The following is a 14,734-nucleotide window of genomic DNA, read 5'->3' on the forward strand; positions in this document are numbered from 1 at the left end:
CGAACAATAACTAATCCAAAATTATTGTCAATTACTTAGTAAACACAAGACTTATTGTGTGCGTATGACTGTAAATTTTTCCCCTTTCTTGTACAAAATACGGTTTTACACAAATAACATGATGATGAGAAATGGATTCATAAAAACGTTGTTATATTATTTTCCGTTGTGAAAAGCTACTGGAAATTCAAAATAAATATGGATGATGTGTCCTTTTCTCCACTCCGAGATACAAACAAGGCTGCAAATTAGTATATATTGCAAAAACAAAAACAGAAAATGGAGCAGTTACATTGTACAAGGTAGAGAGTCACATGGAAAACAATTGGGGAATTAGGACCCCACCTTAATGACACAGCATAAAGGAATCAGGCAAAAAGAAGAACGACCTCATATTTCTGGGGAAAGCCACGTCTGTTAAGGTAAATTTGCACAGTTATTAGTAAGGCTTGCTGTAAAGGCCAAGCAAGGGTTTTTCCCTCTCCTGCACTCTTTTCCTTGCAGCCTCTCTTGCCTTGAGAGCTGCTTTTTCTTCTTCAGAGATAACTTTGGATTTTTCATTAGGCCTTTTTCTCTTTCCGACTGCAAGAGATGAAGGAGCAGCTTTCGAATTTCTTTTAGGATTCACAGTTGTAACTAACCCAGATGAAGATCCATTTTGAGACTTATTTGATTTGTTTTCATCTGATTTCGATTTTGATGATGACAAGGACTTAGATGTAAAGTGAGGGGAGACATATGCTTCTTCCTTTGTCACCCACTTGCCTATTGAAATATTTTGAAGTAAATAGCCATCAATTATCAACATGATAATTCACATGTAGGTAAGACAACAGTTCTAGTGTCATACCAATGGCATCAGAGTAGTAAAATCCGGACTTTGGGTCATAGCAAAATCCATTTGTTTTATGATAATAATAGCCTGAACTGCTGTCAAGCTCCCATTCTACACAATCATGAAGCAAAAATCAGTTGGGACACAAAATCAATACAGCAACAATGCAATACACGACACTGACACGTCTGTTGAGTATATAGAGTTGGATTTGTATCATGAAGCTACATGTATACATTTTTTTTATCATGCTCCTCTGCAGTTTAAAAAGAGAATGCAGAGATCCTGACCATAATTTCATTCGTTTTATGCAAAGATGTTAAAGCTAAATTTTTAAAAACAAATTTGGCCCTCAATTGGAGATGCAGTTGAAAATGCAACAGAGCAGTTGATCCATTTCCATATCTTTTTCCACGCCGAACAAGAACAAAATTTTATATTTATGCTGTCAATACAAACTACCAAAACCATGAATAGTTTCAGAAAAAAAAAATCGAAATTGTTTTAAGGAGAAAAAAAATTGAGAGTAAAATAGACTTATTCTGTTTTTTTCAGTGAACCTAGTCCAATAAGCCATAATAACATTATTTCAACATTTTCTTGTCCTTTTACCATGGTATTATCTACAAAATGAAAAAGAAAAAACAATAACCTACAAGGGGGGGAGACTAATTCTTAGATTTTATATTCAAGTTCTTTTCTGAGGAAAATAATTCCACTTTATCAATAGAAGAAAGAAATTAAGTAGAACACGTTTTAGAGATATTTTATACCATAGATTAAATTTCTCTGTGGAGAATTAAAATTTGACAGAAAAATAGCCCAAAATTCTTAAATACACCAGGTTACCAATCCTTAAAGGGTTAGGGCTTATTTTAATAACATATTTTATTTATACACTTCACAATTTTTTAAAGACATTATATTTTCATCATATAGATTATTGGATAGCCAACCACTTGCCATTCCAAAAATATTACATCTACAAAAACCCCGTGCACGGTAGAAAAACTAGTTTTAATAACATTTTATGAATTACAACGCCTAAATCTACCACATGAAATTAATATTAGTTAGGACAATTTCCAATGCTCAATAGTCTTACCGTTCCTCTTCCAAAGTAAAGCTGGTTATAACTACAGGTTGCTGAACAATTACTTACAAAGTAGGGTTTGCTTGACATATCCACTTTATACAAGCCAACTACCACCCCTTTATGCAACAAAGAAATATCCGGTCTTTTATGTATAATAATTATTACTGATCATCTTAGGAGAGAAGTGTGGCACAATAACTTCTTTGTAATGCTTTGAAAAACCACAAAATATAAGTAATTTCAAGGGAGTTCTCCTAATTGATGACTCCAAAATGCTTTTTTCTATGTAGAGGACAACAGTTTATGATCTAAACATAGACAGAATGTCAAAACAATGTACCCGAATAAGCAAATTAATAATCACAACTCTATCAATAGAGATAAACAGATTTTACTTACAACCTTGGCCATCCAATTCGAGTGATTCTCTGGCTTCCTCAAATTTTGCTTTATCCTTTTGATAGCTACGTTGTGCTTTCTGCATTAGAATACAAAGAAACAGATATAACAAAATTTATATATCTCATCTTTCAGTGTAAATCTGTAACAAAACATACAATACTCTTGAAACTCAAATATATCCAATTTGAAAAAAAAAAAAAACTAAGATAGCTGTGACTTTCCGGCAACTTCCCTTTCCTGATAATTCTCAATCTTCAAATACAGTAAATGTTTCACTTGAAAAATTATTTTGGGAATCCATGACCACTCTATGATCAAGTATTTTGTTTGGATTTAAGTCAAGAGAAATGCTAATAACATACTTATTCAACCTCTTTTGAATACATGTTGACTTTTGACAGTGTTTGCATAGCTAGCATTCCTCTAAAACCAATAATTTTCATTATGTTATCGGGAAATTTCCACTCATTTATTCTAGCATTGTAAAGAAAAAAGGGTCATTGTTATCAGGGAGAAATTTAAAAAAAAAAAAGTGAGAACCGCTTATGTTTTCTGACTTTGCAGCAGTCCATTTCCGTAACTTCAACAGGCTTGCTTTTGTGGCTTGAACAAAGAGGGTAAAACAGTATGGATGAAGGAACTGTTCATGATTATGTGATTTGCTTATGAATTTTAACATTCTTTTACATGGCTCTATTCATGGAAAGCCCAAAATATGCAATCTTTTACTTAGGTTCTAATCAACGGCATGAATCGTTCAAACCCTCACTGTTTTTTGTCATCTACAAAAGATTTTACCTTCTGCTTGAATACTATTTTGGATTTTAAACATTGGTTTTCGTATTAGCTAGCATTTTCCAACCTTAAGAATGAATTCAAAGAAGCTTCACACATTATGTAAACTCCCTAGTTTGATAACCTTGCTGGTCCTTCCTTATGCATGCCTGATTTACTATGTTAATCAAATAGGTTACTAGCACACCTCACTGATTGTACCAACAAGTCCCGTTCAAGCTTTATAAAAGTGATATCAAAATTTTTTTCCAAGCATGATGAGTGCAGCATCAATATCAGTAATAAAAATATAAATATAAATAAAGAGAAAAATCCTTACCGCTTCGATTTGTTCAATGGCACGGGCTGTTTCCTTCTGCTCTTTCTCCTTAGCAATATTCTCTTTTCTCATAGCAGCCAGCCTCTTGGCAACATTATCTTTGTGGCGTTGACCAAGCTCATGATTCCTAATGCTCGAAGGGTTGTTTGATATATAAATTTTGCAAAAGTCGCACCATTTGTTGCCCTGGCTGACCCAGTACTGAAAACCATAAAAATGAAGGAGTAAACAAAGACCCCCAACTTCTCGGTGCATCCAAACAATTTATCAGCCACAAATAACAACTCCAACTTTCCACATATCAGAAAACCGAACATACCACTGCATCTCAATAACCCACCTCCAAATCCTTCTCTCATGATAGTCTAATTCACACACAGCCAACAGCTCTTCTAAAATATACTTACCACATGTTTGCCATATAGATATAGAAGAATTAATTCTTATTTTTTTACAAAAAAAAGCAGTATTTCTACAAAATAAACCGACTTAAACATGCACTTGTAATAGTCTCCTACAGTCCTATTCCCAATATATTATTACACAATCCAACTATTGTTTACATTAATTTGGTTTTTAGGTATAAGAAGCATAAATTCATCATATACAGGATTTCTGGGTGGTAATTTCGATTATGAAAGGGGCAGAAGGTCGAAGAAAAAAGACCTTGATGTCATTTGCTCGCAGGAAAATAAATTATAAAAAAAACTGTGAAGAGTGCATCAGAATGATTATGAAAACTATATAATGAAAAATTGCGGTGATTAACGAGTTTACCTCAGTCATGACAGCAAATTAGGGTTGCGAATCGAGGCGGCAAGAATTAAAGAATAATTGAAAGCTGAGAAGGATAGAGGTTCTTGAGTTATGGTGTGTGAAGTGCACCCTAATCTCTTCAAATTTCAAAAACCTCCAAAAAGTGAAGCAGAGAGTTTGGAAACAAAATAATGTCAGCGACTTGGATGAAAGAGAAACAGAGAAAGGGAAAGAGAGAACGTGTTTTTGTCCAAGCACAGAAAGGAAGTTATTTTTTTTTTCTGTATCCAAAATTTCTAACCACACCCCCTATATTTTTTAAAATGCCTATTTCAGTCTTCATAAAAATATGACTTTTTTTATTAATTATTTTAGAAGAAACAAGTTATTTTAATATTTTTATTTCAGAGCAGAGTCTTAAAAATATGATTTTTGAAACATGAATTTTAAAATAAGTTTTATAAAATACTAGCGAAAATATAAGCTGTGTTCGAATTTTTTTAATTTTTATAAAAATTTAAGTTAAAATCATTAAAGAATATATAATTGTTAAAATTAAAAAAATAAAATATATATATAAAATAATTAATTTTTAAAATAATAATTAAGAATAAAATTAAAATAACGAGATGTAAACACAAAAAAAGATACCTCTTTATATATATATATATATATATATATATATATTATATATATATATATATATATATATATTATAGATTTTAATACATTGTATGTATAAATCCAAATTTTTTTAATAATTAAAATATATATAAATATAGTTAAATATTTTTAGTAAAAGATTAAGCAATTTGTTACTTATAATTTAAAATTTTTATTTTATTTTAAAAGATTTATTTTATAAAAAATAATATTTGGCGAATAATTATTCAACCAGGAAAAATAATATTATATATTGTTATGAGATATTTGTATATATTAATATATGTTATTGTTATATATTAGATAAGTGAAAATAATATATTGTATTTATTCAACCAGGAAAAATAATATTATATATTGTTATGAGATATTTATATATATTAATATATGTTATTGTTATATATTAGATAAGTGAAAATAATATATTGTATTTTTTGAAAAAATATTAAGCTTATAATTACTTGCGAGGACAAAGTTTAACGGGAGAGTTTTCACATAAATGGCAAAGTCAAGGAACAAGGGTTTATTTACATTATTATTTTTCTTGACTTCTTATCTCCATGTGATTTAATATGTACTATTTTAGATAAGTCTAAACTACAAATAGATGTTAATTTTGATGATTGTAATGATATATGAATGTATCTATGTGATAATGATTCATTCAAACACGAATACAATCATGTAAAGACACGCATATAAAGATATGATTAAAAAAAATACAAATATCACGATATTTATAGCAATATATATAAAAGATATTCATTCTTTTGAGTCATATTTAAAAATAATAATTTTATCCTTTAAAATATAATTATTTATTAAATTTTTAAAAAATTGATCGTTATTTTTATTAATTTTTTATAACATGTTTATATGTGTTTTTTTTCTTTTTCTTTATTTATTTATCAACTGTTATTCTTTCATCTTTTCTTATATATTTTACTTTATTTTTTATAAATACAATTTTATTTATATATTGACTTAATAATATTACATTATCATCACTTACTAATATAATATTACGTATAGTTACAAAATACATAAACACATACGCGATAGTACTTGTGTTCATGCTAGTATATATTAAAATATATTACTTATACTACATAATCTAAAATAATAATAAGCTATTAGAGTATTTAATATTATATTAATTTTTAATTTAAATATGATTATTATTTTTAAGATTTAATTTTTTTAAGTAAAGATTTGATTTACTTTTTATGACAATTATCACTAATAAAACTTTAATTTATCATTTAAAAAATTTATTATGAAATATATTTATACCTGTAATTTAAAAATATAAGTTTCAAATAAAAAACATACAATATAACAATAATTATATAATTATATAACAAATCATATTTAAATTTAAATTGAAAAAGACAAAAGTTCATAAAATTCTTTTTTATTATGAATAAAATATTAATATAATATAATATAATATAATTAATATAATGTAAACTGAGTTTAAATAAAATAAACAGTATTTAAATAAAATAAATCAACTGTTTTCATCAAATAAAATAACCTGCGTTTAAATAAAATAATATATACTGTGTTTAAATAAAATAAAATAGATTTTAAACAAATTCTTCTTTCACCTATTACGTGACACTTCACCTCCTTTATTGCTACATCACAAATTCATCTTCTTCACTCCATCATTGATTCATTCATAAGTTCCTCCTTCGTCACCGCATTCACCTCTGTTATCCGCTTCCTCTCCACCCATTCATACCTACTCTCTCTTTTATTTTATTTTTTCTCCATCACCCATTTTTATCAATCAGTAAATTATGTTTTCTATTTGGATAATTATTATTTTTTTGTCAATTGTTGTTATAATTTAATAGACAAATTCATTTAAAAAAATTACTTATTATAAATTAGAAGAAAGCTAAAGCTCAACATCAATCTTAATTGGTCAAGAAGAATTTATGGTTGCAAATTTATAAAACTTTAAGGTAGTACTTTCAGTTTTTAAAGCATATACATATATAAATATAAATATAAATTTATAATAATAAATGTAAATTTGCTTTATATACTAATTAATCAAATTACAAATATTATCTACTTATAATTAAGCTGATCATCAGGGACCTGCAGAGTACAACTGTAGCAGTAAATATACTCAGATATTAGTCTCTAATAATGTGCAATTTGAATACATGTCAGGATGAAAATTTAAATATTCTTAAACCTGTAATCATAATTCAATAGAAAAAAATCACTTGAATTTTTAACATTTTATAAATGCTATAAAATAATATTATTTATTAACACTTCTAAAAGAACTAGATTTGTAATATCATCTTCATCCTGGTGATTTAATATTATTTATTAACACTTCTTGGAAAGATCCCTGGTGATTTAATATCATCTTCATCCACTAGTGTCGCTTAACACTTGATGATATGACAGTTATAGAATGTTTTTGTTTCATTTTGTTTGAAAGAGATTGCCAAAAATAAGAACTTAAATGGATTCATTTTTTCTCTAAATTTTAATCTATGAATTATGTCATTAAAAATCAATCTAGTTATTAGATGTAATATATATCATAACATGAATGAGATAATTTACACTGTTAAACCTCCAAGTAGCATAGAGATTAAGAAAAAAAATCTTAGTTTTCTCCTTAATGTCGTGTAGAGTTCAACCAAGATATAAATAGAAAGAAAAGACAAAGATAAAGTGACTTGGGAATGTGAGAATTTGATATAAATGCAAAACAGTGAGGGAAATATGAATTATCACTTTGAACAACACTAAAATGATCCTATAAATGCAAATGTTGCAAATGTAATGATGAATGATATACATCCTGCTTATATATTTTTGTGTAAGAGAATTTCAATATAACTAGAGACGTACTTCCCTAAAACAAAGTGTACAACGTAAAAAGATATCTCATTCTATAATTTATTTATAGATTTTATGTTATAGTTAAATTATGTCTTAATTACCCGTTTGTTCTCTATTTTGATAAAAAAATTTAAATTGATATTCATTTTTAAAAATTTTTAATTGCGTTCTAACCATTGAGAAAGTGTCTCAATAAAGTCTTTAAAAAAATTACTAAGAACGATTAACGACATACCACGTGTTAATATGTGATTTATTTTATTTTATTTATTTATTTAATTTAATTTTTTTTTTGCAAAAATTTTTGTTGTCATATTTCAAGTTTTTATGTAACACATGACATAGTCAATGTCAAGTGTCATTATCTTAATTTTAATTTAGTCTTTATATATATGTTTCTTTGATTTAATTTAGATATAATTTTTTCTAAAAATAAGATAATAGTGTCCATCTCTAGATTAAAATTAATTTATTACTTTTATAAATGTTATATTGATATCTTTACTAAAAATAACTTTTTAATCAATTACATTATTATATATTATTAATTTATATTTTGTCAATATAATTGGATTCAAAAATATTACAGTAACAGTAATATATCCGTGCTTTAATTTGTAATTGAATTTGAATATATTTTAGTTGATAAGTTTTTTAATGAATATGCAGTTGGTGGCATTGAATCCATTTTTGGAATTCCACCGCCTTCCCTGAATTTGAAAAGAAAGAAATCCTTCTTCTAAGAGGTAAGCAATGAAAATTTGTGATTGATGATTTTGTTTTACCTATAAAGGTTTAATATATATTTTGAAAAATACCCACTTATATCTTTGTGTTATTTGTTTATGAAATTATTTTAAAGTTGTTTAATTGCTCAAATGTAATATGAATAGTGTCTTACAAACTTATAATACGTTCATCTTAGGATCTTATATAACTAATTTAACACAAATTCATTTAATTTGAAACTCGTTATTGAAACTTAGCTAGTTAGTAATTTTCAATAAGTCTTATTCCCAAAAAGGACACATATCAGAAATGAATTAATATAGCATGATGTTTAAGTCGTTGATTTGGTAGGAAATAAGACATAAAAGACCGTTATTATGAGTGTAACTATTTATATAACCTATAATAACTCACTTTTGAATGTCTATGGACTTTGACTCTACAACTATATCTTATATTCATATTATAATATTTCTTAAAACAAAAGTTTCATTCTTTAAATTCTTCCTATATAATAAAAACAAAATTGTTTCTATCACTGTTGTAAAAACCATTTGGACCGATGTTTATGTCATTAAATCAGTTTCGGATCTCTGTCAAAATCGAATTAAATTATTTCGAATGAACCATATCACACTTTTGAGTTATTTATAATCTGCATCAATCATTTAGTTATGCTTAAAACTAATGAAATATGTTATGAAGTGACATTTTTATAATTAAAAATAAATTTATTTTATATTTATTGTTTAACATCCATTTAAATAATAACATAATTAAATGAAATCTTACACCAGATAATATAAAGAGCCAAGTTGCGAAGTATAAAGTCATTCCTTATAGTTATCCAAGGTACTTAAAAAAAATATTAAAGCTCACTACAAAGCCTACAACCCAAAAGGAGTAAGAGATAACCGGTATTCGAAATAAAACCTTAGGGGTAATACAATACACGGGCCTTAGCCCTAAAGAAAAGCAAAAAAAAAAACATGAAGTCCAGCCCAAGTAGACTATGCAGTGGAATCATCTCTTCCCTGTTGACCTCGAGTACCTCTCGCATCTACTCCCATCAATAAATTGATGATCATCGCAAAGGTAGAAGAATAACATACAAGGCAATCAAACAAGCAAGGGTAAGCTAGAGCCAAAAAGATTTTATTATGCAATCAGATATACTTTCACAGTCCAATATGCATACATCATCCAAGCATGTTATGACCTTCCAATCAATACACTAAGACTCGACTCGACTCATCCAGATACATATAACTTGGTCGGATTCAGCGCATGCTTGCACTTGTGGTGGATACCTCTGCTCACCCCTGAGCTATGTGTTACAAGTGTTACAATGAATCAATCCCCCACACACAAGGTTAGCCCTTAATGAGTTTTAGGCCTCCTGCTACTCTCACCACAAGAGTCAGTCCGCTCTAAGTGAGACTAACTGACTCCTTAGAGTCTCAGGATGCAATCTTTACCTTGAATCCTTACCAAATTATATAGATGGGGCACTACCATGGACACCCACTAACAGGGGCCATGGAATTACGTCCCGACCACTGAAGCACGACCCTAAAATCTCACCTAGAGATTCCAAGGAATTACGTACTGACCACATACTATACATATTCAAACAAACAGTAATATTTATCATGCTTATAAATCTCATGCCAACCTTTATAATCCATCCTCATACATGTTCCATGTTGAGTCCATTCCGAATCATCCTTCCCAATTCATGAATATAGAAGTGTAATTCATACCGACACCATGCCACTTTGATTACCAACCATCTCAAACAAGTCACATGCCAAGGTCATGTTAAACTTATCAATCACAGACCATAAACCATTCTACTCATACCCATTCGCCCAATTCATGCTTTTAAAAGTAATTGAATCAATCCACAAGTTCAAGTTAAAGTAAGGAATTAAAATTCTGCAGCAATTCTCGCTTAAGCTAGACTGATCTCGGTTAAGCTAGACTGGTCTCGCTTAAGCTAGAAATTCTCACTTAAGCTAGACTGATCTTGCTTAAGCTAGAAATTCTCGCTTAAGCGAGACTGATCTCGCTTAAGCTAAAATCCCTCGCTTAAGCTAAACTGACAGCTTTTTAATGGTTTCAACATGTAAAAACACAAAATCCCAAACAACAAAAATTTAAGAAAACACAAGCACATTGTATAAAACATTGGCATCATATTTCATGCTTTAAAAGAGTAAACAAATCAATCATGGGAGCATACAAACATTTAACAACTGTCAATCTCGCTCAAGCTAACGAGCTCTCGCTCATCGCTCAGGCAACAGGGTATCTCGCTCAAGCGAAAAACTTTCGCTTAAGCGAGATTGAAAACAGAGAGTACTTCGAGTTCTCGCTCAAGCTAGCCCATCTCGCTCAAGCGAGAGGCCTTCGCTCAGGCGAGCACTCAAAATTAAAAGGGTTTACTGCCATTCTCGCTTAGGCGAGAGCTCCTCGCTTAGGCGAGAGCTTCCTGTTTGGGCAAGAAACAGCTCGCTTAGGCGAGCATAGTAGATCTCACCTGCTCTCACGCATGCAAAGCCAAAAATCCATCAAAAAACAATACACCGATTATTTTCACACCATCAAAAGCACATTAAATTATCAAGAGCACCCAACAGAAACAAAAAAGACACATTATTTATAAAAGCATGAAAAATCCTAGCTTCCCTCACCTGGACAGATGCTAGTGGAAAGCACAGGCACCTACGGCAACGAACCCAACAACTTCAGGAGCATACTCAAGAGGTGGAGCAGAGAATGAGGTTGAGCTGACTTGAATCTGAATGAGCTTCGAGCCCTAACAGAGAACTGTTTGAGGGGAAAAGAGGAGTAAGATGGTTGATTTTGCAAAGTGGGCAGAACATGAGAGAGTTAGGTTGGTTTAGGGGTTTTGGGATGCCCTATGGGCACCTTAGGCCCAACTGACTAAGAGAGTGTAACGTCCTAGCCGAAAATTACTTATTAAAATAAAACAAAATAAAATTTAATTAAACAACCTCATTTATTATCAACAATTCCCCAAAACGCGGTAAAAAGAAAATCTTAAAACCTTAAGTTCAGCGCGCCAAAATAGATAGAATAATTTGCAACAATATCGTATTACAAATATAATTGACTATAAAACTATAACAATAAATCCATAGTCTGACAAAATAAATTCCATGAAAATCCCAAGAAGTCCCCACTCCGTCTCTATGCATCAGCCTGCTCACCTGCATCAACATTTGCTCCCATGTAACGAGTTACATGATCATCGCCACACACACACAGATAGGGTGAGCTCATTTAAATAAAACAAAACAATTATAATATTAAATAAAACATCTCAACATAAAAACCCGGTTAGTATTCTTCTCCCTATTCCTTACTTCTCCATTTCCAACACTTGCATTAGACGTCTATCATTTCTATACCCTTTAGGTGAGATCAATGGTCGATCTTTGCTGCACGAGTGTCTACTCGCCCCTCCGACTACAGACCACCACCTGATAGTCCACACGTGGAAATAACTTTGTCACAGCATCTCACTGTGACACCAAGTAGAGTTCCCCAAAACAAACCTAAGTTTGTAGTTGTTCCCAGACTACCAAATCTCTATCAGAATCCACCGAAGAGGGAAATCATCCGAAACCTCGCCGTACGAGCCACAACTCGCACACTCCACTGGACTTCCTAAACCACCAGGCTACAACCTAGAGTGGTCACGTGTTACCCCAATACAAGATACACTCGTAACTGGGCCCCCAGCCAAAGCCTCGCACCATGAACATCACCTAAAGCTGTGTAGAAACCTTTCCTCGCGCACCATCACTGCACCAAAAACGCCTAGCGCATCTCACGCCGCTAGGCGGATTCTAGGTCCAGACCACTTGGCGGGCATCACACACTGTCAGGCGCCACGCGCCTGCAGTATCCGCACTGCACTATCACCGTCGGGCGAACACCACCCCACCGCTAGGCGCCCTGCTCCGTCGTCACTGCCTGGCGCTCCCATCCCATGCCGCCAGGCACCCTGCTCGCTCTGTGACCATTGTCATTAGTTTGTTTCCCGTCCGCCTGGCGGCTCGCTCACGCCGCTAGGCGCTATACCAGTAGCACACTGCTACTAGTTTTTGGCACTTAAACAGATATCAAAGGATCCCAAAACATACCACTCACCAAAGTATAGCGCAAATATGCCACACCAAGCACAATTCTACTCCATATTATCATTCACACCACTTAATCATGCAATTAATAACTACCAATGTTACGCACTTCTTAAAATAGTACAAACATTGTAGCCTACCAACTACACCACCTGATAAATATCAATCTTTGTAAACAAAAAAAAATCATCATTCAATTATAATGTAATACTTTTACAAAAGTGTGCTTTGTATAATCATCACCCCCTAGCCTGAAGCATATGTATATACATTAATATCATGCTATCTATTCTAATATATATACATACATAATTATTAAAAGCGTATAAAATAAAACACTGCACCAAAAACTAATCAAACTTTAATTATTATTTATTATTATTATTATTATTATTATTATTATTTTTATTATTTTTATGCCTTATGAATTAAATTAATGCCTCAACCGAGAGTAATTTTTATACAAGATAAAAATATTAATGAATCAATATATTATTCAATTAAATAAAATGTCCTAATTAGTTACACCCAACACAATTCACGGTAATAGCAAAACGTATTAAAGCTTAAATTGCGCGCACACACACACACACATATATATATATATATATATATATATATATATATATATATATATATATATATATATATATATATATATATACTTCGTCACTACTGCACATCGCACCTAATATCACAACACCGTATTGTATCCATTATTTCCTTATGCTCCCAAAATAATTTCCATAATAATAATATAAAATCAAAATCTTTTACCATATCATATATAATATACTAATCATTTATATCTATAACCCAAAAGAATACTCCCGCACTCCAAACCACCAAAACGCATGCTCCAGACCTTAAAGTTTCCAAACAATTAAACTCCATAAAAGTTCTACATCAAGTTATACTAAAATAAAAACATAACAAGATATCAAACTCAAACACCAATTACTTTAACCTTTATATTATATCCTGTGGCAATCACAAAACCACGATTACGTTAATAAAATAAATCATTTCCAAATTGAAAAGGTCAAAACTGTTCTAGCTTTATCTACTTAAAACATCGACGCATAAAAAAAATACTATGCACTACTATATATATAAAACACCACCGCACATCAATTTTCCATCACCTAAACCACAACTGTATTATAAATAGGGAACCTGTGCACATCAAAATTTGCTATCCCGCTTGTTCATGGTTCAATGAACCACCAAGCACAAGGAACATGAAATTACGCCATGAGACCCACCAAAGAGACAACACACAAACAAGTATAAACACAAAAATACACCTACCTTTAAAGGTTCTCACACCAAAAAGAAAACCAACAGACCGAAAACAAAAGACATTCAAACATTTTGGATGTGTTCATACATCGAAGCAAACAACAAGAATCATGCATCAAACCACAAATGAGAAAAGAAACAAGTTCAGCTTCCTCTAACCTGTAGTTCCTGCTAAAAATTAGTCCACAGACACTCTTCTTTGCGCCAACTTTAATCTTCGCCCTTGAGATCTTCTCTCAGCCTTCTAACGCCTTCCTAACTCTACTCTTTTAGGGTTCTAAACTCTCTGATAATAGCCACACCAAGTTAACCTAGTCCCCCTTCTCTTTTTAACCCTAAAATAATTTTAATAAAATAAAAACGAAAACAATTAAAATCCTCTACTTAATTTCTGTCCTTAAAGTCTAATTAAGACTCATAACTCCCTTGTCTGTGTCTAGATTCCTAGAATCTCACCTCCAACTCTTCACCTACTCAAATTCTTTCCTAAGAAGGCAAAAATTAAATATTATGATTTTGCTCTAGACAAGGTTCGAACACACAACCACTCGACTAATGCACAACCAACTCAATCAATTCCTGTTTCGTATACTCTCTTATCACGCCCAACGTATCATAAAAATAATAAAATTAATTAATTTACACATTTGTCATACATAGAACTCAAACCTAAGTCCTTTCACACAACCAAGTACTCTCAACCATTTAAGCTAGTACTTTTTCACATCATAAAAGTTAACATTAATTGCCATAAAGACTTTCATTACCCGAATTTATTAAATAATTAT

At 30.9% G+C, this 14,734-nt stretch overlaps 1 protein-coding gene across 1 annotated transcript; it reads right to left on the bottom strand.

Moving 5' to 3' along the window:
• Positions 1 to 136: 136 nt before the first annotated feature.
• LOC114192165 (C2H2 and C2HC zinc fingers superfamily protein) lies at positions 137 to 4,462 on the bottom strand. Its single transcript, XM_028081788.2, has 5 exons — positions 4,225 to 4,462; positions 3,448 to 3,648; positions 2,334 to 2,409; positions 851 to 946; positions 137 to 765 (listed from the first exon to the last, which is right to left on the bottom strand). Exons 1-5 carry the CDS (start codon positions 4,231 to 4,233, stop codon positions 440 to 442), a joined length of 708 nt encoding a protein of 235 aa, XP_027937589.1. The 5' UTR covers positions 4,234 to 4,462; the 3' UTR covers positions 137 to 439.
• Between the last annotated feature and the right edge of the window lie 10,272 nt (positions 4,463 to 14,734).

The sequence above is a fragment of the Vigna unguiculata genome, chromosome 7 (assembly GCF_037176805.1).
Source record: "Vigna unguiculata cultivar grain cowpea cultivar isolate G323 ecotype 2 chromosome 7, ASM3717680v1, whole genome shotgun sequence".
NCBI classification, from domain to species: domain Eukaryota; kingdom Viridiplantae; phylum Streptophyta; class Magnoliopsida; order Fabales; family Fabaceae; genus Vigna; species Vigna unguiculata.